The sequence below is a fragment of the Leucoraja erinacea genome, chromosome 2 (genome assembly GCF_028641065.1).
Source record: "Leucoraja erinacea ecotype New England chromosome 2, Leri_hhj_1, whole genome shotgun sequence".
Classification (NCBI taxonomy): Eukaryota; Metazoa; Chordata; class Chondrichthyes; order Rajiformes; family Rajidae; genus Leucoraja; species Leucoraja erinaceus.
This window is the reverse complement of record NC_073378.1, coordinates 85,767,107-85,790,332: the sequence shown is the minus strand read 5'-3', so window position 1 is coordinate 85,790,332 and position 23,226 is coordinate 85,767,107. Positions and strand designations below refer to the sequence as shown.

The 23,226-nt window shown below is 43.5% G+C and overlaps 1 protein-coding gene across 1 annotated transcript in view; it reads left to right on the top strand.

The window, feature by feature from the left end:
- The first annotated feature begins 542 nt into the window (after nucleotides 1–542).
- Nucleotides 543–23,226, top strand: part of LOC129712031 (secernin-1-like) — a 49,514-nt gene continuing 26,830 nt past the window's right edge. Inside the window, exons 1-2 of the mRNA XM_055660172.1 lie at nucleotides 543–621; nucleotides 14,673–14,832. Coding sequence (XP_055516147.1) covers nucleotides 14,674–14,832 — 159 coding nt within the window. The 5' untranslated portion in view covers nucleotides 543–621; nucleotide 14,673. The remainder of the gene's footprint in view (nucleotides 622–14,672; nucleotides 14,833–23,226) is intronic.

Genomic DNA, 23,226 nt, shown 5'->3' with positions numbered 1-23,226 from the left:
CCCGTTGGAGGTGACGAAAATGTTGGAGGATTATCTGCTGTATGCATGGCTGGTGGGGTGAAAGGTGATGACTAGGAGGACCCTGTAAATTGTCTCTTGTGGAGGATGGAACTGGAGTACTAGTGATCACTGGTCTGCGTGGCTCAGTGGGCCAAAGCTGTACCTCCTCTAGTACATCCAAGTACTAACTGCCTGTGGAAGTTGCCCTTGAGATTCCTCTTGAAACTCTCACCTTAAACCTATGCCCTCTAGTTTTAGAATCCTCTACCCTGGGTAAAATACTGTGAGCGTTCACGTTCATGCTCCGCCTGATCGTGTCATCCCTGTTGCAGCAAACGGCGCTGCCGGCTTACAGAACGACACTTTAGTCGCTGCCTCCTGCAAACCCCCGGCTCGCCTATCGCAAAACCAGAATTCCCAAAAGATCATTAGCTTTTACTTAGTAAATGCAAAACCTAGTGAAGGTGAACGTTAGTAAATGGGTAAAGAACCATAGTCTGACCCTCCCCGCCCGCCCACCCCGCCCCGCTCGCTCGCCCGCCACCCGGGCTCGGCTCACGTGACCGCCAGCCGGCTGCTGCTCTGCGCTGAGGAGACGCGGAGACACTGAGCCCGTTGCAGGTAAGTAGCAGCAGCAGTAGCAGCAGCGCAATAACGTGCACTCTCAGCAAGTAGCCGGCACCCTCTCCATGGGCGGTGGTTGTGGCAGAGGCGCGGGTGGCGGAGGCTGCTGCTGCTGCCTGCTTCCCAGGATAGAGTTAGATGGCCCCAAGCTACCAGCTGTAGCGGGAAGAACTCTGCTCGCTTTGATTTGATTTCATTTGGCCCTGGTGACTGTGTCCGTTATAAAGCGGAAAGTGAAGATGGGTGGGGAATGTTCGGGGTACGGTTTATTAATTTTTATTATTGGTCGTAAAACGATTTAAAACAAATGCATTGCGGAGTGTGGGTAATGTAGAGAGTACGGGATGTTAAAATATTGCATTTTCTATGTGCTGAGTGTAAGGAGCGGTGGACCGACCCTGCTTGCAGCACGATTTGCCTCGGTGCCGGCTGTGTTGGCTTCATCCCACTGTGTTTGGAAGCTGCCGTCCATCCCACAGGTGCCCCACCCTTCTGTGCTGAATCTTGGGGTAATTGATTGACCAACATGGCAGTTGTTCCCTTCACTTCTCGTTGATAATTCCACTCTTTACCCTTCCCCAGTTTTAAAACATTGTCTATCGCTCTAAGCTCTTCACCATCGTCCACCCCCTCAGTTCCTGCCACTTTCATTGCCCCAGCCCCTTTCATTGTCTGCTGTGAACTGCTACTCCGGTGATGAGACCAGCTAAAAACAGAATTCAGAGTCAACTGCATCACACCCCAGCAGTGAAGGTGTTGACAATGGAGGCGCTATGTATTATTTATGAAATGTATTGCATTCAGCATGTTGTATTACACCTCCACCTGCCACGATGCATGATTAACAAACATTTAATATCATTTGACACATTGCCAAAAAGCCTTTAAAGGACACAAGCAAGAAACGAAGCTCTGCATTTTCCTATGCTGAAACATTGAAAATGGAGCAGGGGAACGTGATTTTTCTTTTGAATCAATTTTATGTCAATTGTTTTCAAACTTCTTGGAATTTGCCATTCCCAATAACAGATTTCTGGAGATTAGCAAATTTGCAGATGACACAAAGCTGGGTGGAAGTGTGAACTGTGAGGAGGTTGATATGAGAACGCAGGGTGGCTTGGACAGGTTGGGCGAGTGCGCAGATGTGGATAATTATGAGGTTATCCACTTTGGTAGCAAAAACAAGAATGCAGATTACTGTCTAAATGATGTCAAGTTGGGAAAAGGGGAAGTACAAATGGATCTGGGGGTCCTTGTTCATCGGTCAAGGTAAATATGCAGGGACAGCAGGCAGTGAAGAAAGCGAATGGCATGTTGGCCTTTATAGCAAGAGTAGGTGAGGAAAGGAGCAAAGAGGTCCTTTTGCAGTTGTATAGGGCCCTAGTAAGACCACACCTGGAGTATCGTGTGCAGTTTTGGTCCCCTAATTTGAGGAAGGACATTATTGCTATTGAGGGAGTGCAGCATAGGTTTACAAGGTCCAGGGCTGGAGGGACTGTCATATGCTGAGAGGATGGAGCAGCTGGGCTTGTATACTCTGGAGTTTATAAGGATGAGAGGGAATCTTATTGAAACATATAAGATTATTAAGGGTTTGGACATGTTAGAGGCAGGAAACATGTTCCCGATGTTGGGGGAGTCCAGAGACCAGGTGATGAATAGATTGGGGGGGGGGGGGGGTAGGGGAGGGGAGGGGAGTGCAGGGGATGTCAGTAAGGACTGAATAGAGGAATGAATGGGGATCAGTGTAGGATGGAGAGGAGGGATCCCAGTATAAGGGGGGGGGGGGGGGGGGGGGGGGGGTGGGCGAGGGCGGCGTACAAGAGAGAGAGAGGGGCGAAGGGGCAGAGGAGGTAGGGAGGAAGGAAGATCAGCGCTCCTCGGACAACATCGCCCCACTGCCTTGGCCGTCCCTGTCCAACACCAAGTGCCGCCGCCAAAGGGGGAGGTGGTTGGGATCTCCTCGCCACCGCCTCCCCTCCTCCGCCAGCCAACAACAAGGCGCGGGGCCGAGTGTGCAGCTGCTTCAAACAGTGGAAGGCCACCCTCTACCTCCCTCCTCCCGGCCTCGGCATGCGAGAGGGATTGTTTTCAAAGCGCCGTTGGCGGATTTGCAAGCAGCGGCCGCTATCAGGGTGGGCGGGGTGTGGGAGGAGGAGGCGGTGGAGCTGCTGTCATGGCCGCTGCTGCCACTGTACGGGGCCCGTCATTTGCTCCGACCCTTCGTCACCACGCACCTAGTATCTTTGCCCCGCAATACAGCCGTCACTGACACGAAACGTCACCTTTCTTTTCTCCAGAGATGCTGCCTGACCTGCTGAGTTACTTCAGTTTTTTGTGTCTATCGGTATAAACCAGTATCTACAGTGCCATGCCGGGCAAAATGACTCACCGTTTAGGTTGCCCGGCGGCACTTTGGGTGGTCAATGGCACCCGGGCAACCGTTGATTTCGAGCCCTGACCTATTATCTATTGTCTATTGATTTATTGGCCCAACATTGAAGGACTGTCACACGAGTATTGGTGGTGCACTTACAGAAACCTTTTGGGAATGTACAATATATTTGTAAATTTGCGACTTACTTAGATGATCTGAAGATCTATGTTTGGGAAGCTACAGTTGAGCATAATAAACTTAACAATAATCAATCCATTGGAGGATGATATTCTCAGGAATTACCTGACTCGTTGGATGATTTTATTTTTTTTTTGGGGGGGGGGAAGCAATGATTGTAATGGTGGAGCTTTATGTGCACAAATGGTTTGCATTTCTTTCTTTGCATGCAGAATCATTGAGAACAAACTGCAGACTTTGCAAAAGTTGCTTTAGCGATATAATTATCAATTTTTAGTTCGTTAGCAAATGTGCAGCACTTTATGCCCTATTTGTATGAAAAATCAGCCGTGTTTTTCAATTGAATGTAATTGTTTCAGTGTAGATGGTTTATGCATGCAACCTATAATGTAGCTACCTCAATACCACTAACCACGCCTTGGTCATCTCAGTATAACTGTGATATCTTCCACTTGCTCCTCCCTTGGTTCCAGTACGCCTGAAGACTGGATGCAGTCAGTACTGGGACGTGCTTCACATGTGCCTTTATTAAATACTCAGTAAAGTTACAGTGTGTCAGACTTAACTTCTTTACATGGTGTCAGCAAGTTAAACGCGCGCCTCCTGTTTATCGGGTTTTATTTGCTCCTAGTTTTACTAGGGTTTAATTCCCTTTTTGCCATGGCATTCTCTTGCCGCAAGCCCTCTCCCCTTGTCTTTGACGCTGACATTGCGGAGCGATGGGCTACTTTCGTGATAGACTACAACCACTTCATCAACATCGTGCACCGAAATGACCCTGATGCGGTCAAAGCCTCACTCCTGCTGAACCTTGCCGGTCCCGATGCTATGAAGTGAGCTCAGACTTTCACCTACAATCCAGCGGTCCTGGATGACAACGACCAGGTCGTCGAGCCGGCGGAGTCTGCCAACGACCTGGTATGTCTCTTACGCAAGTTTGCGGAGATTTGTGACTTGCCATCCAACCGTATATTGGAGCTGGCTAGATTCTTTACAAGGAAACAGCAGCCTGATGAGCCTGTTGAATGTTTTATCGCTGACCTGCGCTAACTTGCTCATCGGTGCCGTTTCGAGAACATGTGTGATCAGCTCACTAGAGATATTTTAGTCTCGCCAGATCAACTTAAAACTCAACCTGTCAAAGTGCAAGTTCCGTGTAGCTGAAGTATCCTATGTTGGCCACATCTTCACAGCCCACGGGCTGAAAACTGATCCGCAGAAGGCCAACGCTATCTCCGGGCTGCCTTCCCCGACCGACGTGACCAGCCTGCAGCGATTTCTTGGCATGGTCAACTACTTGGGAAAGTTCATCCCCGACCTCAGCGAGTTGAGCGCATTCCTGAGGCAACTGACGAAAAAAGACATTGCCTGGTCCTGGTTTCCCCAACACCAGCAGGCTTTCAACTTTCTCAACTTTCTCAAAACAAAGCTGATCAGCACACCGACTCTCAAGTTTTTTGATCTGCAACGTCCGATTGTAGTTACGTGTGATGCTTCCCGCTTCGGACTCGGTGCTGCCTGCCTGCAACTCCATGATGACGGCTCGCTGCAGCCCATTTCTTATGCCTCGCGTACCATGACAGACACTGAGCAGCGCTATGCACAAATCGAGAAGGAGCTTCTTGCGGTTGTATTCGCCTGCTCCAAGTTCAAGGACTTCCTTTTCGGTACCAGGTTCACCGTCGAGACGGATCATCAACCCTTGGTGACCATCCTCAATAAGCCCATCCACATCGCTCCAGCCAGACTCCAGCGCATGATGTTACAGCTCCAGCGGTTCGACTTTCTGATCGTGTACAAGAGGGGCACCGAGATGCACGTGGCCGACGCGCTGTCCCGGGCCCCCTGGTCCTCCTGTGACAGGCACCCCTACGAGCAGGAGGATCTGCAGGTACTAAATGTCAACTTTGTTCCCTCTAAGCAGCTGCAGTGCCTGGTTGAGCACACCGCCAACGACCCCGACCTGCAACAGCTCGCAGCTGTCATCCAGCGGGGGTGGCCCAGCAGACGCACCTCACTGCCTGCGGGTGCCCACCCTTTCTTTCTGGTCTGCGATGAGCTTGTGCTCCGGGACGGTATCATCATCAAGGGTCACAAGGTGGTCGTCCCTGCCTCCCTATACGACTTGTACTACAACGCTGCCCACATGGGGCATCCCGGAGCCGATGCCACCGTCTCACATGCCCAAGAACAATACTATTGGCCCGGCATGGCCAAGTACATTAAAGCTCGAGTAGCCTCCTGTCCTGATTGCAACACTCTTGCCCCACATCAGCAGCGCCAGCCACTTCTGCAGCAGCCTGCGCCTGCCATGCCCTGGACCTTGCTGGCTGCTGACATATTCGAATGGCGAGGCAAGCACTACCTGGTGTTGGTTGATTCATACTCCAACTGGTTCGAGGTGGATCTTCTCCCTGCTATCACCTCTGAAATGGTTATCAGTAAGCTGCGCAGACACCTTGCTACCTTCGGGTCCCCGGTCCGCTTACAGACCGACAACGGCCGTCAGTTCACCAGTGCAGAATTCCAGGCTTTCGCTGTGAAGTGGAACTTCACTCACTATACCAGCAGCTCCGAATACCCGCAGAGCAACAGCCTGGCCGAGCGAGCTGTCTGCAGTGCCAAGAATTTGCTCGAGCAGTCTCGTCTCTCCAATGGTGACTTCTACCTGGGTCTACTCAACCTTTGCAACATCTCACGGGACTCTACCATGCGATCCCCTGCCCAGCGTCTGATGTCCCACATGCTTCGCCCACCGATGCCGATCGCCCAACAATCCCTGGTGCCCAAGGTCCTCCAGCCTGCCGCCGTCCAGCAACGGATTGCTCACAAGCATGAGGTACAGCGCTGCTCTCACGACAAGTCCTGCCGCCCGCTCTCACCACTACTGCCTGTCCAGGTCGTCCGCATGCAGACGGCCACCGGATTCTCCCGACTCGCAACCGTTGTTGGTGTGGACGACTCCCCGAGATCTTACCTGGTGGACTTTGATGGAACTGTCTACCGCCGGAGCCGCCAGCACCTGTTGGGCGTTAACGAGCCTCGGCCTCCTCCTGCGGATCCCTACGCTCCTCCGTTGCGTTTCGAGCCTGTCATTACTGATTACCCCACAGCTCCCTGCATGCCCCGGTCAGTTCGCTTGCCGCGTTCTCCTCCCTCTGCGCTTCCTGGTTTCGGGCAGATGATCTCCTCCCCTGCTCGTTCTCCTTCTCTTCCTTCTCCTCCGTCTCCTCCTCCTGGATCACCCGTGCCGGCTGGGTCACCTCCCGCATTCCCGGTTGGGTCTCCGCCGACTTTCTCCTTCCCGGCTGCTGCTGCTCCGCCTCCTCTTCTATCTGGTGGGGAGGGTGATGGTGCTATACGCACACGCTCGGGTCGAGTTGTCAAACCTCCTGTCCACTACGGTGATTTTGCTTAAATTTGCATGTGTTGTATAATCACACTGCCACTGTTATAACTTCAATTTTAGATTTCTAAGGGAAAGGATGTAGATGGTTTATGCATGCAACCTATAATGTAGCTACCTCAATACCACTAACCACGCCCAGTCATCTCAGTATAACTGTGATATCTTCCCCTTGCTCCTCCCTTGGTTCCAGTACGCCTGAAGACTAGATGCAGTCAGTACTGAGACGTGCTTCACATGTGCCTTTATTAAATACTCAGTAAAGTTACAGTGTGTCAGACTTAACTTCTTTACAAGATTTGGTGTGAAAATATTGTAAATTTGTATCTAGGGTATGTTCAAGTTCAAGTTCAAGTGAGTTTATTGTCATGTGTCCCTGTATAGGACAATGAAATTCTTGCTTTGCTTAAGCACACAGAAAATAGTAGGCATTTACTACAAAACAGATAAATGTGTCCATATACCATGATATAAATATATACACACATGAATAAATAAACTGGTAAAGTGCAAATAACAGAAAGTGGTTATTAATAATCAGAGTTTTGTCCGAGCCAGGCTTAATAGACTGAAGGTAGCAGGGAGATGAGTGTGTGGCCAGGATGGTGTGGGTCTTTGATGATACTGCCAGCCTTTTTGAGGCAGCGACTGCGATAAATCCCCTTGGTCAGAGCCAATGATGGACTGGGCAGTGTTTACTACTTTTTGTAGTCTTTTCCTCTCCAGGGCGCTCAAATTGCCGAACCAAGCCACGATGCAACCGGTCAGTATGCTCTCGACTGCACCTGTAGAAGTTAGAGAGAGTCTTAATTGACAATCCGACTCCGTAATCTTCTCAGGAAGTAGAGGCGCTGATGAGCTTTTTTGAAAATTGCGTTAGTGTTCTCGGACCAGGAAAGATCTTCAGAGATGTGCACGCCCAGGAATTTGAAGTTCTTGACCCTTTCAACCATCGACCTGTTGATATAAATGGGGCTGTGGGTCCTCCTCGTACTCCTTCCAAAGTCCACAATCAGTTCCTTGGTTTTGCTGGTGTTGAGGGCCAGGTTATTGCGCTGGCACCATATGGACAGTTGCTCGATCACTCTTCTATATTCTGACTCATCCCCATCAGTGATACGCCCCACAATAGTGGTGTCGTCAGCGAACTTGATGATGGAGTTCGCACTGTGGTTCGCTACGCAGTCATGAGTATAGAGTGAGTACAGCAGGGGGCTGAGCACGCAGCCTTGAGGTGCTCCCGTGCTGATTGTTATCGAGGCTGACACATTTCCACCAATACGAACAGACTGTGGTCTGTGGATGAGGAAGTCGAGGATCCAGTTGTAGAGGGATGCGCAGAGACCCAGTTCTGCGAGTTTGGTAACCAGTTTGGAGAGGATGATTGTGTTAAATGCCGAGCTGTAATCAATGAATAACAGCCTGACATATGAGTTTTTGTTGTCCAAGTGGTCCAGTGCGGAGTGGATGCCCAGCGAGATCGCATCCACCGTTGATCTGTTGTGGCGGTACGCGAACTGCAGTGGGTCCAGGTTTTTGTCGAGGTAGGAGTTGATTTGCTCCATAATCAACCTCTCAAAGCATTTCATCACCACCGGCGTTAGTGCCACTGGTCGATAGTCATTGAGGCACGTCACCTTACTCTTCATGGGCACCGGTATAATTGATGCCCTTTTAAAGCAGGTGGGGACCTCAGACCTCAGAAGTGAGAGGTTGAAAATGTCCGTAACTCCATCATCTTCAACATGCTTGTTGATGCTCAAATTGTGTTCTGCCATGACAATTCCATTTAATATCTCATTACAGCCTTGGTGTGGACACAAACAAAATATCCAAATTTCAGAGACACACAGAGTGACCTTTATAAACATCAATGCATCATTTGACCAAATTTAGAATCAAGTTGGAATAATAGGTCAATATGTACCAAGGGTATAGGGGGCGGGGGGGGCAAAATGAAAATGAACATAGTTGAGAGTGAGATGCAGCAGAGATGAGGAAGGAAATCATCTGACTAAAGACAAAGAGCGCAGAACATTTTATACAAATCTATGAGAAACTTTCAGATGGATAATGTGAACCAGCTTACAGCAGGTACAGACCTATATCCAGATCTGGTGGTGGATTTGAAGAGGTTAACAACACAAAATTTTGGGTATGGTAGTACAATGGAATCAGGGCGCTGACTTGAAATGATTCAAAAAGCGTTTCAGGACCAGTTAGCCTTGTGGACATTTACACTAACTTCTGACTTTATGCCAAACCATCTGTTGGTATTGAGTTGTCCATGTTTTTGTTCTACTCTAATTTAAGTGACTGGAGGAACGCTTAAGCTTGAAAACATCGCCCTTTTAATCTTTGAATACTTACAGAATATATAACAGATAATGGTTAATGCTAGTTCACTGGTTTGTAAGATTGAATTTCTTCTGATCATTCTGGAATCATTTATCATTTTTTAAAATGCTGTCAAACAGAGGTTTTAACTACAATAGACATAGGGTACCTAGAATCCCTCAGAAGTCATGGTAAGAATGCAATTGTTTTGGTTCTATCTACTTCATGCAGACAATTAATTGACTAAACATATACAGCTTTTAGACAATAGGTGCATAGGTGCAGGAGTAGACCATTCAGCCCTTCGAGCCAGCACCGCCATTTTTTTTTTTTACTACTTACTTTATTAATTTATTGAACATGTTAAAAAATACAAACACAAATAAACTTGTAAGCAGTAAAAAAAGAAAATAAAACACAAAGGAAAACAAACAAATAAGTAACTCAAATAATACAAATAATATCGTTCATGTTCAAAAGGGGTAAGAAGAAGTTCGAAAACTTTTCTGGCCCTACCCCCTTATTTTTTATACATTTTCATGGAAAAACAAAATAATGGGAACAAATGGACCCAAAATCTGTTGAACAGTCCACAAACAAGAAATAACCAAACAGAAAAGAAAATCACTGGTCCAGCTCATAACCATTCAATCTTTTGTTTCTGAAGAGTGTTTTTAGTTTGAATAGAGTCTTACATTTTTCCAGCTCATCATGGCAGTTATTCCAGAGACTAACACCCTTTGCTGTAACACAATGGAGTTTTACATTAGTTCTTATTGCCGGTTTTTCGAATATATAGGTCCCTCTCAGGTTGTGTTTGCTTTCTCTCTGTTGGAACAACCCCTGGATATTACAAGGCAATTGCTGATTAGCTGCTTTGAACATAATTTGGATAGTTTTATAATCTGTCAAATCTTGAAATTTTAATGTTTTTAGTCTGATAGATAATGGTTTTGTTGATTGTCTGTAGGTGGTTTTATGTATAATTCATATTGCTCTTTTTTGGAGGATGAAGATTGGATGTGTATTTGTTTTGTATGTGTTCCCCCATACCTCCACACAATAGGTCATGTATGGGAGTATGAGGGAGCAGTACAACATATACAGGGAGGCTTGATTTAGTAGGTCTCTGGCTTTATTCAGTATTGCAATGGTGACCACCTCTGTGGGATCAATGCCTGATCCACCACAGGCACCGTGGCTCGGGTCTGCATTGTCAATAAACGTTGAGTGGGTGAACCCAAAACTGGGTCGCGGGAGATGTTGCATAGGTTGAGCAGATCCAGGTACACGTTGGAATTAGCTCATACGATTGTTCCATGAGCTGTTTGGCACTCTTGACAACATGATCAGCTAGTTCATTTGACTGTGGATATTCAGGGCTGCTGATAATGTGGTGAAAGCCCCAATGTGCAACAAACTCTTTGAAGTGTTAGCTGGTAAATTGACTGCCGTTATCAGATAACAGTATGCACGGAGCTCCATGGTCTGCAATATGGCGAGCAAGCTTCGAAACTACCCCGCGAGAAGTGAGGCTGCTAAGAAAATCAATGTCAAACCATCCAGAATATGTCACAGATTGTAGTCAGATGACGAACAGAAGGGCTGAAAGAGACAAGTCCCAGGTCATGACAAGCGTTGGCACCCAGCAGAGATGGCACTTCCTCACGAACAACATAGAAACTCAGGTTGTGGACACTGAGTTAAGACTCGACTTGACTGATAGGGTGCACTGGACCTCCTGCAAATGGGAGAAGGGGGGCAGCTGTAGGAGTGCCAGTCTCTGTTTTTCGTAACTTTTTCAACACAGCTAGACAGATCGCATTACATCTGGCCCCTGTGTCAATTTTCAGATGAAAGTTCTTGCTATTAACGAGGAAAGCGACATTGGGGTCTATTTGTTTGTGTATTGAATCAGATAGGGAATGCAACAGGGAAGTCAAAACCTTCGTTAGCAGCCTGCAAATCCGTGGGAGCTAGTTGAGAGCATTCCGAGAGCAAGTTCTCATGGCCGTGAATTAACAGATTGTCTTGTTTGAAATCTGTTGCTACGCGAGCGGCAGCATTTGAAGAAATTATTCCTTTTGTTACAAAATCGACATAATTTTCCATACGCAGGGCAATGGTCTCGAGCAGCAGCATGCGAACCCCCACAGTTAAAACAATTGTCTATTAGTCTCACGATACAGTTGTCGGGCAATTGAGGAGAATGACGAGAGATTTGATAAGACATGCCGACAACATTAGTTTCATGACCAGCAGAGTGTCCTAAAACTTTTGTATGAGCGTCGGCCATTTCAGCATTGCGACAGCGGTTTTCAGCAGTCTCTAGAGTGAGCTCAGCATCCCGCAGTAACTCGTCGCGTAATTTATCATTGCGGACACCATAGACCAAACGGTCACGGACTAGGCTATCATATATACCCCTGAAATCACATCAACTGGCTTCAAGGTACTGACATACATCTCCACAGGTTCAACCTGTCTCTGACTTCTGGAAAAGAACAAATGCCTCTCCAGGACCAAGTGAGTACGCAACTCGCATAACTGTTGGAATTTGCTTAGTAAGCAATCAGGGCCATGGATAGACTCAGTGGGAGCGATCTAAACACCAGCCGGTTCATAATTAAATCTTCTGGCATGTCCGGCAGCTTCCGTGCCTGCTAGATTAAGAAGAATTGATGCTCGAACATTGGGAGCTACTTAATGCACATGGTGGCTTGGGTGCTTTGGCTTGAAGTTAAAAGGCACTACTTGCTGCAAATGGTGGCGGGTGCTTTGGCTTGGCTGGGTATGTGCAAATGGACATCTTGATCAGCATGAATGTGTTGGGCTGAGGAAGGTCCTGATCCCTAACATCACCTATCCATGTTTTCCAAAGATTCTGCCTGACCCACTGAATTGCTCCAGCACTTTGTATCTTTTTGTTTGTTCGGCTAAAGGGCCTGTTTCCCTGTTGTATGTCTCTATGCCTCAACTACCGAGTATTCAATTGGACCCAGGAATTCCACCAGAATGGTTCTCTTCTCATCGCATACTTTTATGATAGGTGTGTCCAAAGGATTTTAGACCTATTTCTCATTTACATGTAACTCTGTAGCAATTTCATCCAAAATCAATGTCAGTTTCAATGTCATTGCAACTAACAGATTCAGATTCAGATTCAACTTTAATTGTCATTGTGCAGTGTACAGTACAGAGACAATGAAATGCAGTTAGCATCTCCCTGGAAGAGCGACATAGAATATGAGAGTGACATAGAATATGACAATAAATAAATCTATTTACATGCATACAGTCATAATGTTTTCCTGGTGGGAGCAGTGTCCGGGAGGGGGGGGGGGGGGGGGATTGGCAGTCACCGAGGTACAGTGTTGAGTAGTGTGACAGCCGCAGGGAAGAAGCTGTTCCTGGACCTGCTGGTCTGGCAACGGAAAGACCTGTAGCGCCTCCCGGACGGTAGGAAGGTAAACAGACTGTGGTTGGGGTGAGAGCAGTCCTTGGCGATGCTGAGCGCCCTTCGCAGACAGCGCTTGCTTTGGACAGACTCAATGGAGGGGAGTGAGGAACCGGTGATGCGTTGGACAATTTTCACCACCCTCTGCAATGCCTTCCAGTCGGAGACCGAGCAGTTGCCATACGATACTGTGATGCAGTTGGTAAGGATGCTGTCGATGGTGCAGCGGTAGAAGTTCACCAGGATCTGAGGAGACAGATGGACCTTCTTCAGTCTCCTCAGGAAGAAGAGACGCTGGTGAGCCTTCTTGACCAGAGTTGAGATATTGTGGGTCCAAGAGAGGTAATCGGAGATGTTGACCCCCAGGAACCTGAAGCTGGAAACACGTTCCACCTCCGTCCCGTTAATGTAGACTTCATGAAGTCTACAATGAGCTCCTTGGAGTTAAGGGCCAGGTTGTTGTCAGCGCACCATGCTGCTAGGAGCTGGACCTCCTCCTTATAGGCCGACTCATCATTGTTGCTGATGAGGCCAATCACCGTTGTATATCTGCATACTTGATGATGGTGTTAGTACCATGTACAGGTGTGCAGTCATAGGTGAAGAGGGAGTAGAGGAGGTGGCTCAGCACACAGCCCTGTGGAATGCCGGTGTTCAGGGTGAGGGTTGAAGAGGTGTGCTTGTCTAACCTAACCGACTGGGGTCTGTTGGTTAGAAAGTCCAGTATCCAGTTGCAGAGGGAGGGGTCGATGCCCAGGTTACCGAGTTTGGTGATCAGTTTAGAGGGTATAATGGTGTTGAATGCTGAGCTGTAGTCGATGAACAGCATTCTTACGTAAGTGTCTCTGTTGTCGAGGTGGGAGAGGGCGGAGTGAAGTGCCGTTGAGATGGCATCCTCCGTACTCCTGTTCTTGCGGAAGGCAAACTGATAGGGATCCAATGTGGGGGGTAGGCAGCTTTTGAGGTGTGCCAGGACCAGCTTCTCGAAGCATTTGGTGATGATGGGAGTAAGTGCAACTGGGCGGAAGTCGTTGAGGCTTGCCGCAGTGGAATGTTTTGGCACCGGCATTACAACCATATTTATCTCACCATCATGGCTCTTGACCCTTCCATTCTCAGGCAAGCATCTTGTTTATTCAATAGACTGTTCTTGGTGAGTTGAAAATGTCTTAACATTGGGAAGCGCATACCTTTAATCACTGTTTTCCAACACAAGTTCTATTCTCTAGAAAATGATACAGTCTGTCTACAACTCAGGCACACACGTTATGGTTTGTACCTCCTCTGTACCATTATTAACTTGCTCATTATCCCTGGTGGCATTGTCTGATTATTTTCGGTTTCAGTACGTACACCTGCTGAAGTACATCCATTCACAAGTTACCTCTGGATTTGACTATTGCAGTTGTCTTCTCACTAGTGCCCCTTATTATAGTTTATTTAAATTCATTTGGTAAAATGCTGCCAATGTCTTTATTCTCACCATGTTGTGCTCATCTACCACATCAATATTTGCTGACCTACACCAGTTCAAAATTAAATAATGCCTTAAGATTTGCTATTGGACTTATCTTCCTCCATGCTGTTGTCTTAGTCAATTCTACCCACACGACAACGCTCTAGAATATTGTAAATCTTCTCATTTTGGCCTTTTGATTATTCTGCAATTTGTTCATTCCGCCAATAGTTAACTGCATTTAACCTAAACAGTGTGATTTCCTTATCTCCCCTCCATCCATCGAGGAATTCCTTAAAATTAATCTTTTTGTTAAACTCATTAACTTCCCTTGTATCTTCTGGGTCAAGTGTGTTTTTTAAATTATCAATCTTGTAATTGTCTTGTGGTATAACTTTTGCTACATTGAAATTGCTGTATCAATGGTGACTGCAATTTATGGAACTTCAACTAATGCAAGTGATTTTTGAAATTAATAATGTTTTGAGTCGTATTGTTTATTGTTGTCCTTCCAATATTTTCTTTAACTTTATCCCCGACTGACCTTGAATACACCCAATTATTTCTCAATCCCTCTGTACTGCTAAACTTCCAATAATTTGGTGTGATCATATTGGAAATAGTATTGCTTACCTTGAGTCATTCCAGGCATCTTATTAGCCTAGCTTTTAACAGCATCAGCTTGTAATTTGAATAAGGTGCCACTCAAAACGCTATTGTAGAGGTGGCAAGGACGTCAAGCTTGTGACAAATGCTGCTGCACATTTTGCTACAGCATATTTAACATTAATCCTGTTCATTTCCCTCTAAACTTTAGGATGTCTGTGGCTCCTACCAGCTCTTGCTTTGTAGCTCTTCCATCAGCCACTGAGGATGCACATACAATATTTGGAAAAAATTCAGCAAGGCCTAGCAATGAAGTTCAAGAAGTTATTTATATTCCACCTAATTCCCATGAACCAGGATCTAAGGTTCAGGTAAGAAACCATTTTTTTTCCTTTACAGTTGAATATTTTTAAATTCACTTTTCTTCTAATGTGAGATTTCATGTGCTGTATACCTAAATCAAATTTTATGTGTTGAATAAATTACCAATATATTTTGGGAATAGTTTAAGATAATCGTAAGGATCAGCTTCTAAATTAATAGTAGTGTCCTAAAGAATAGTACTCATAAGCCTATTGCACTCCAGGTCAGTTGATCAAATTGAACTGGCAGTTAGTTGCATTTATTAAATCCTCCAACATCTGATGTAGAAAAGGTAGTAGCTGTCTGCCTAAACAACTGTCAGAGTTCAAAGTGTATAGTTCATGGAGTGGTATTGTTGAATGCTGGATCTTGAGCACTGAGCAGAATGCTAATGGAATTATGTCCACAAAAAACAATCCCAGAGGACATGTCTCATCTATGGATAAGAGTAATAACATTATCAAAAGAAAGGTGAACATCCTCTTGCTGTAAAATGTTAATGCTTAACTCAATACTAAGTACTGTAATTGATGATCATCTGTCATACGATAATGTAAATGGCATTGTGCTGCAATTTTTAAATATGATGAATGGACAGGTTTAAAATCTAGTAAAATTAAGACAAATGTCTATTAATATATTGGGGAATACTGAAGGACAAATAAAAAATTACTCGTCCTGTTCTTCAAAGTAACCCTTAAAATACAATTTATTTTTGTTCTCGACTGTTTTTAAAAACCCCCAGCAAACCTCATTATTTACGAAATGGTGGGAATAGGCTCCCCCAGAGAAACTGGTCATGTGGGACAGCAGGAGGCTTTCATAATCCAATTAGCTCTTTGAACAGCTGATAACCCTTTTTGATGGTTGCTACATTTCTAAACAAAGATAACAGTTGTGGCTGAAGACACAAAGGAATTGTCAGCATCTGTGTTCATTGACATTTGGTTAATTATCTCCTGTACCTCGGCAAACACTTAGAACTCGGAGTGCTATCTGACAAGATTTGTTTTCCAATGTTTATTTTCTTATCATTTTCCTTTGAGAATAATTTAGTTTTGAGTGCTGCAGAGCTTTCTTGCTAAGGAAGGTTCCTTATTCTAGGAATATCTATCCATGCATTTGATATCTGCTTAGAATAATTATGAGGACTTGTTTGTCAGCTTTGCTGATATACTCCTGATTAGGGAGAGGTTTGAAAACATCATCTCCATACTATTGGAAATTGAGTGAAAGAGGAAAAGAAAATGCAGGCAGTCAGTCAGAAGGCAGGGGTAGCACAGGCCTAGGAGTGAGAATTTCTGCAGAGGAGGGGCAGAGATGAAGACAGATTACTTTATGGAGATGGATCATTTTAACAATGGTCTGAAGCTAATCTTTGGCAAGTAAGACACCAAGAATATGAACAGAAAATTAGAGTGAGTTATATGAGTTAAATAGGTTAACTACATCTTGCCAAAATGTAACCAGAGGGAATTTGCATTTATTTTGTCCTGGTGAGTTTTACACAAGTCTGGATTGCAGTGGATCTCTAGAGGTAATAAGGAAATAAAGTATGACGTTGATGTGCACTTGAAAGCTTGACATCCCAGACATCCCGGAAATTAGAAATGCGTACAACAAAGGAAAAACAGATATAGTGACTTCAATTTACATATAGATTGGGTGAATCAAATTGGCAGGGGTGCTGATGAAGAGGATTTCTTGGAATGTATGCGGGATAGTTTTCTAAACCAACATGTAGAGGAACCAACGAGAGAGCAGGCTATTCTAGAGTGGGTATTGAATAATGAGGAAGGGTTAGTTAGCAGTCTTGTTGTGCGTGGCCCCTTGAGCAAGAGTGACCATAATATGGTTGAGTTCTTCATTAGTTAATTCAGAAACAAGGGTTCTGAGTTTAAAGAAAGATAACTTTGAGGGTATGGGACGTGAATTGGCCAAGATAGACTGGCAATTGATTCTTAAAGGGTTGACGGTGGATATGCAATGGAAGACATTTAAAGACTGCATGGATGAACTACAACAATTGTTCATCCCTGTTTGGCAAAAGAATAAATCAGGGAAGGTAGTGCATCCATGGATAACAAGGGAAATCAGGGATAGTATCAAAACAAAAGATTAAAACAAAGGGGTATGGCAGATAAGGATACTGAATTGGATGATCAGCTATGATCATGTTGAATGGCGGTGCAGGCTCGAAGGGCCGAATGGCCTACTCCTGCACCTATTTTCTATGTTTCTATGAATTCAATTTTAAATTCAAAACAGTTCATTTCTGATTACAGTAAATAAGAATTTACTTGGTGCAAGGCTGAAATATAATTGAAACTTAAAGAATTATAAAACTTAATTAGGTAATTAATCAGTAATTAGATTTTTTTATTATGACATGCAGCATGGCTCACTTAATAAATGTGAGGCTGAAGAATGCAGGAGTGCAGAACAGTAGAAATAGAATTACATGTGGAGTCAAATGGTAAAGTAATAAGGAGAATATTTAAATTATATAGTTTGAGAATTAGATTTGAAGTACTTTGATCATAATTATTAAAATATTCAAATATTTATGTTTGTTTGAAATTCTTGGCCAGGCCAAAACAAATGATCAGAACTTTTTTAAGAGTGTGATTAGTGAGTATGTCTGCCAAGTGGATTACAGAGGCTTGTAAGTGGTCTGAAAATAATAAGATCAATTGTGAATTTTCAATTTAAAATTAATAATGTTCTATCTAAAATTAACCAGGGGTGTTGTGCAAGGGAATGTGCATTTGTATATTATCAATGGCCATGGGCTCCAGTTTAACTGGATCCACAACATCTTGCATCTGCGACATCATGCAGCTGACAGCCAGTCATGTTTTGTTTAGTTTAGAGATACAGCATGGAAACAGGCCCTTTGGCCCACTGAGTCCGCACCGACCAGCGATCCCTGCACATTACCACTATCTTACACACCATAGGGGCAATTTACATTTGTATCGTCCCAAAATCCTGGGGCGCCACACGCGACCGCGCGTCACTGCCTACGTCACCACGCTCCATGCGCACCATGCACGCGTAATGCGTTGTGACGAGTAAATTATGTCACGTAAATTACGCGCAAATGACACCCTAGTGGGACATGCCCTTAAGGCAACAATTCTACTGCTGCGCCCACTGTTAAACAATTCGGATAAGAAGCTTTTAAGATAGCAACATTTTAATTAATATATTTAAACTTTTATACTGCGTGTGAAATGAGTTAGGAGCATGCAAGATTGAGCTGCAATTTTTTTAATGCAAGTTATGATATCCATAATTTTGAAATGTTTGAGGAAAGTATATTTTATGCAAGCATTTAGTCTTGAAGGTCAGAAAATTTGCTCAGTAGTGATCATGGCTTTGTATATAATTTAAAAAGCTACAGCTTGCAACAACTTGGAAATACATTACATTTTTGTTATTGTATTTTGATTTTGCTTGTAGTGTACCGGTAAGTATTTACAAGATCTGTGGGAGTGGTTCAATGGAGGAATTCTGAACCACTGGCAGCAATTTTGGGCTCCCTTTTTAACCTACTCAGCAGAGAAGTCCCTAATGCTGCAATAGTAGTGTGCCCTGATGAAAAACTTCTGAACTTCACCATTATCCAACCATAAATCCAGGCCAATATTGGCAAACATTGTAAAAAATATAAATGTGAAATATAAAATGGTGTTGAACAGATCCAAGAAAAAATATTTTGCTCTAAGGAAGATCAATCCAAACACCAATGAGACATCATGCAGTGCCAAAATTAGAAGGACATATTGAAAATGAGGAAAAAATATATACAAGATGCATTTGGGCAAGAGAATAAGAAGAAATTGGGATGCGATAAAACAATATTTGAAAGAAGAAAATGTTTAAAACAATGTAAAGTTATATGCTGTCCAGATCATCAACATTTAAAATCCATCTACACATTAAATGAATGCAGAGAGCAGCTGGCAGATACTTTTACAATGGATAACTTGTTGGATAAAGATATGCAGTCAGTGGGGACTGGTAATGCAATGGTTATATTTTTAAAGGAAAATGGAATACATCTAGATATCAGTCATGAGAAAAAGGGTTTAATCTCCTTCCATGTGCTATATTCAATGCCCACCCCCTTCCCACAGCAGCTAGAAAAAAAAAACTTGGAGACCTCGTGAGACAGAAAAATATAATAATCAATAGCTAATTTCTCAATTCCAAGAGGAAAATTCTTGTATAAGGAAAATCATTGAATTATTTGAGGTTAAGAGAGCATGACAAGGATAATGTAATATAATCCTAGCAAGATTATAGACTAGGTAGATTGATACATGAGACAAATAATAGAATAGATAGAGATTTGGCTGCAATCCAGAAAGAGTGTATTGAGAAAGTATTGTTCAATATACTGGAATGGGAGGTCCCGCAAGGATCAGTGCTCTGGCCACTGAGGCTCACTATTTGTTTTTAGTTTTAGCTTTGAAAATGTAAAAGAAAAATAAGATCACATTAATTGAAAAACGGATATCTTAATGGGGATGAAAAGTAGATGGAGCTCATGGAAGTAGATCACTGTATAATACCAGAAAAGTAAACCCAAACACTGCTTTTTAAGGGTTTATATTGGCAGGCAGAGAAGCTGTGCCAATTACTATGTCAAGTTTTTTAATTAAATTATCATGTGTAACTTTATATTCTTAACATTCTCTTAAGTACATCAGATGTATCCAGTGCGCCATAAATGAATAACCAAGCATCACCATTTGGTATAGTTTGTGAAGAGATAGTAGGAGTTTATTCTGGTATTTAGTGTGAATGGAGGAACAATTTAGCTTCATGTTTGAAGAAAACTCTCAAATCTTGAAAGGATGCGGTGATAGAATATTTTAAAAAAATGAAGGAGAAAGAAAATACATACAACAAATGGGAGATGTTAACAACGCTGGTGGGAGTACAACAAGATAGGTGAAGACGAACTTAACAGAAAATATCAATTTTGAAGATAGATGAATGTGAGGGGAACGTTGGCAAAAAACATAGGAACGGAGTACAAGATTTAGGGAAAGTAACAGAATGAGGTAAGAGTTTGTGGCACAGAAGAATGGATAGTGACTTGGCACTGGTGATAGAAATTTGGTGTTGATTGGTGCAAAAGGAACAAAAAAGACTATTGGAATATCAATTTTGACCAACAACGTGGGATATCACCCGGGAGTGGGATATTGGAATATCAGTTTTGGCCCACTGAGTCTGCATTGACCAGCGATCCCTGCACATTAACACGATCCTACACACACTAGGGACAATTTACACTTATACCGTCAATTTACCTACATCCCTGTACATCTTTGGAGTGTGGGAGGAAACCTAAGATCACAGAGAAAACCCACGCAGGTCAAGGGAGAATGTACAAACTCTGTACAGACAGCAGCTGCAGTCAGGATCGAACCCGGGTCTCAGGTGCTGCAAGTGCTGTAATGCAGCAACTCTACCAGTGCGCTACCGTGCCGCCCGAAAAACATTGTTAATCTAAAACAGCACTGCCTTGTCTAACGGGTCTTTCTAACGTGCCTTCGTTATTAGCCTAATTTCCCATAATCCTTCTCCTGTTTGTGTGGCAATCCCAAAGAATTTTCCTTCAGTGTTTATTGAAATTACACAAAATAACCTGATTTGGTTTGCAAATAAATAAATCAAAAAGATGAAAGCAGCTATGTGCTCTCAGCCACGTGTACAGGAGCTAACAAGTCTGAGATCTTGTCTTATCTGTACTCTATTCTTAATGGAGTAATCAATGCTTATAGCTTTATTGGGGGGGCCCAATTTATCCAATGAGCACTTCTTAACAGATTATTTTTAATTACGTCCCTCCCTCCCTTTTGATTATTTTATATTTTTGATATGCTATTAGTCTTTTCTACTCCAAAGACAAACTATTTATTTAACATTTTTGCAATTTACACATTTCCCTTTTTAAGCCCCTTGTATTACTGCTAATACACTAATGTTTGCAATTGCTTCACTTTTCCACAATTGGTGGAGCCGTAGATTGCAGCAGAAATCATGTTGCATTCCAATTACTTAATCTGAAGAATATTGAATAGTAAAATTTATGGCCAAGTATTGGTAACTCGACCTCATGATGGAATTTGTAACATTTGCTGTAAATACCCGAATTTGTTAATTACACTGGTATTTTAAAGGAAATACTTATTTTCTTGGCACATGTATCCACATTTGGGGTAATTATTCCCCAAAGATGATTTGATCAAGGTTTAACATGAAAGTGAGATCCTATAATTTAAAGATTCAAGAAGATCGAATATTTTTTAATTTGGCAGACATAATCCGACTCTTAACATGCCAAGGGAATTAAAGGTTTGTCCATTTTATTTCAAATGCTCCATGTCTGAGGGGATTTTTGAATGAAACATTGAATCAGGCTTGCTGCTCCTGGCAATAGGAGAAAACCTGATCCAAATAGGAACATCCTTCACCCTTCCCTGCACTTGTCTGATGCAGATGTATGGGTGGAGTCTCACTGGACCTTCGACACGTAGATTTCACGAGATATATAGAGAAACACATTGCTGAGGCTTTGCTTAGGCTTTGGCAGAAGGCAAAGCTGAGAATAGAGGTTTACCTTTTGTCAAAGCTGTGAAGAAATCTATTTAAAAAAAATAAAGACGGGTGAGGCAGCATCTATGGAGCGAAGGAATGGGTGACGTTTTGGTTCGAGACCCTTCTTCAGACTCAATGGGTCAGGCAGAATCTCTGGAGAATATGGACAGATGTTTTGTGTCGAGATCCTTCTTCTGACAAATCTATTTACTTTTAAATATCTCTTAAATTTGACAACAACTTTACATAAAAGCAATGATTTTAGTTTTAGAAATTGATTATCATTTTTCTTAAAATGACTTATTTCTGCTTTTCTTGAATATTCAAAACTATGGGATCTCCAATTGCCTGTCACATTTGATCTGATTAAAGACATAAATGGAGATAGGCTTTTTGACACTCCTTCCCTCTTCTCCCAGCCCCCTACCAATGTAATTTTGGGGGTGGTCCCACTAGGACGAGGCTCTGTGCTGCATGTCAACTCCAGTGACAAACATTGGTGACAGATGTGATGTAATTTGACATGCAGCGTGTTGTGGGTGGCACGGTGGTAGAGCTGATGCCTTACAGCGCTTACAGAGACCCGGGTTTGATACTGGTTCTCGGTGTTTGTCTGAACTGAGTTTGTATGTTCTCCCTGTGACCTGTGTGAGTTTTCTCCGAGAACTTTGATTTCCATAATCCAAAGACGTACAGATTTGTAGGTTAATTGACGGTATAAAAATGTTCAAAAAAAATTGCCACTAGTATAGGATAGTGTTAATGTGCGGGGATCGCTGGTCGGTGTGGGCTCAGTGGGCTGAAGGGCCTTTTTGAAAGCTGTATCTCAAAACTAAAGTTCCAGGCAAAACTTCATTGTGAATGTCTGAATTCTTGTGGTTCCCTTCAAAACTTCTGGCCTCAATCGGCATGATTTAGCCCACTAAAATGCTGGTAAAAACAATTGGGATTGATGTAAAACGTAAACCATATTCTGTCATTAAGTTGCAAAATACAGCCTGAGGTAAGAAGAGACTTAAAATGAAGAATAGGAGACAAAAGAGAATGCACATGCTGGAATTTGGTGCATAAACAGATCAAAGGTTGCAGATGGTAAAAGCTTTGTTCATAATTTAGAGTCCCGTGTGCAACCTGAGCTGTTTGCAAGCCGTAGGGAAGTGATTAATAGTGAAGAGCTTCCACCTGCCTCTCACATGACTGAGGAATTATGATCTTTCAATTGCCGCAAAACTGAATCCTAGTTGGAACTGAATTAATGGAGACAGAAGTTTGCTCAGTCAAATTTTGTTATTGATGGCCAATTGCAGGTGAATGAACGCCATGCCTCTTAATTGGAGTTGACCATTTCTTGGCAGTCCTTGGTTAGTTTCATAGTACATTAACTGTACAAGGCATGCTTATTTGCAAGTCTTCCATTATTTCGAGTGATTGCAGAATGGTTAATATTCAGTCCCAGAGTCTCTGCAAGATATTATCATCAGTGTGTAAATGAAGAAATGCAGAATGTAGGTCAAAAATTTGTGGTTGAAATGTGAAAGTGGGGAGTAATTGCAAGGGCTGAAATGTGGGATGCAATTTAATAGTAAGATTAAACGAGAACTTACCAGTTTGAAGTTTGATCTTTATTTTATGAGGAGTTACGTCGAGGGATTACGTGAAGACCCCGCCAGCACGCATGCGCGACATTCTTCAAAGCAGCGGTGTGAAATCACAGTAATAGAAAGTGAAATAAACATAGTAAGATAAGAAGAGCTAGGATACCAGTTGACCTTTATGATAGAGGG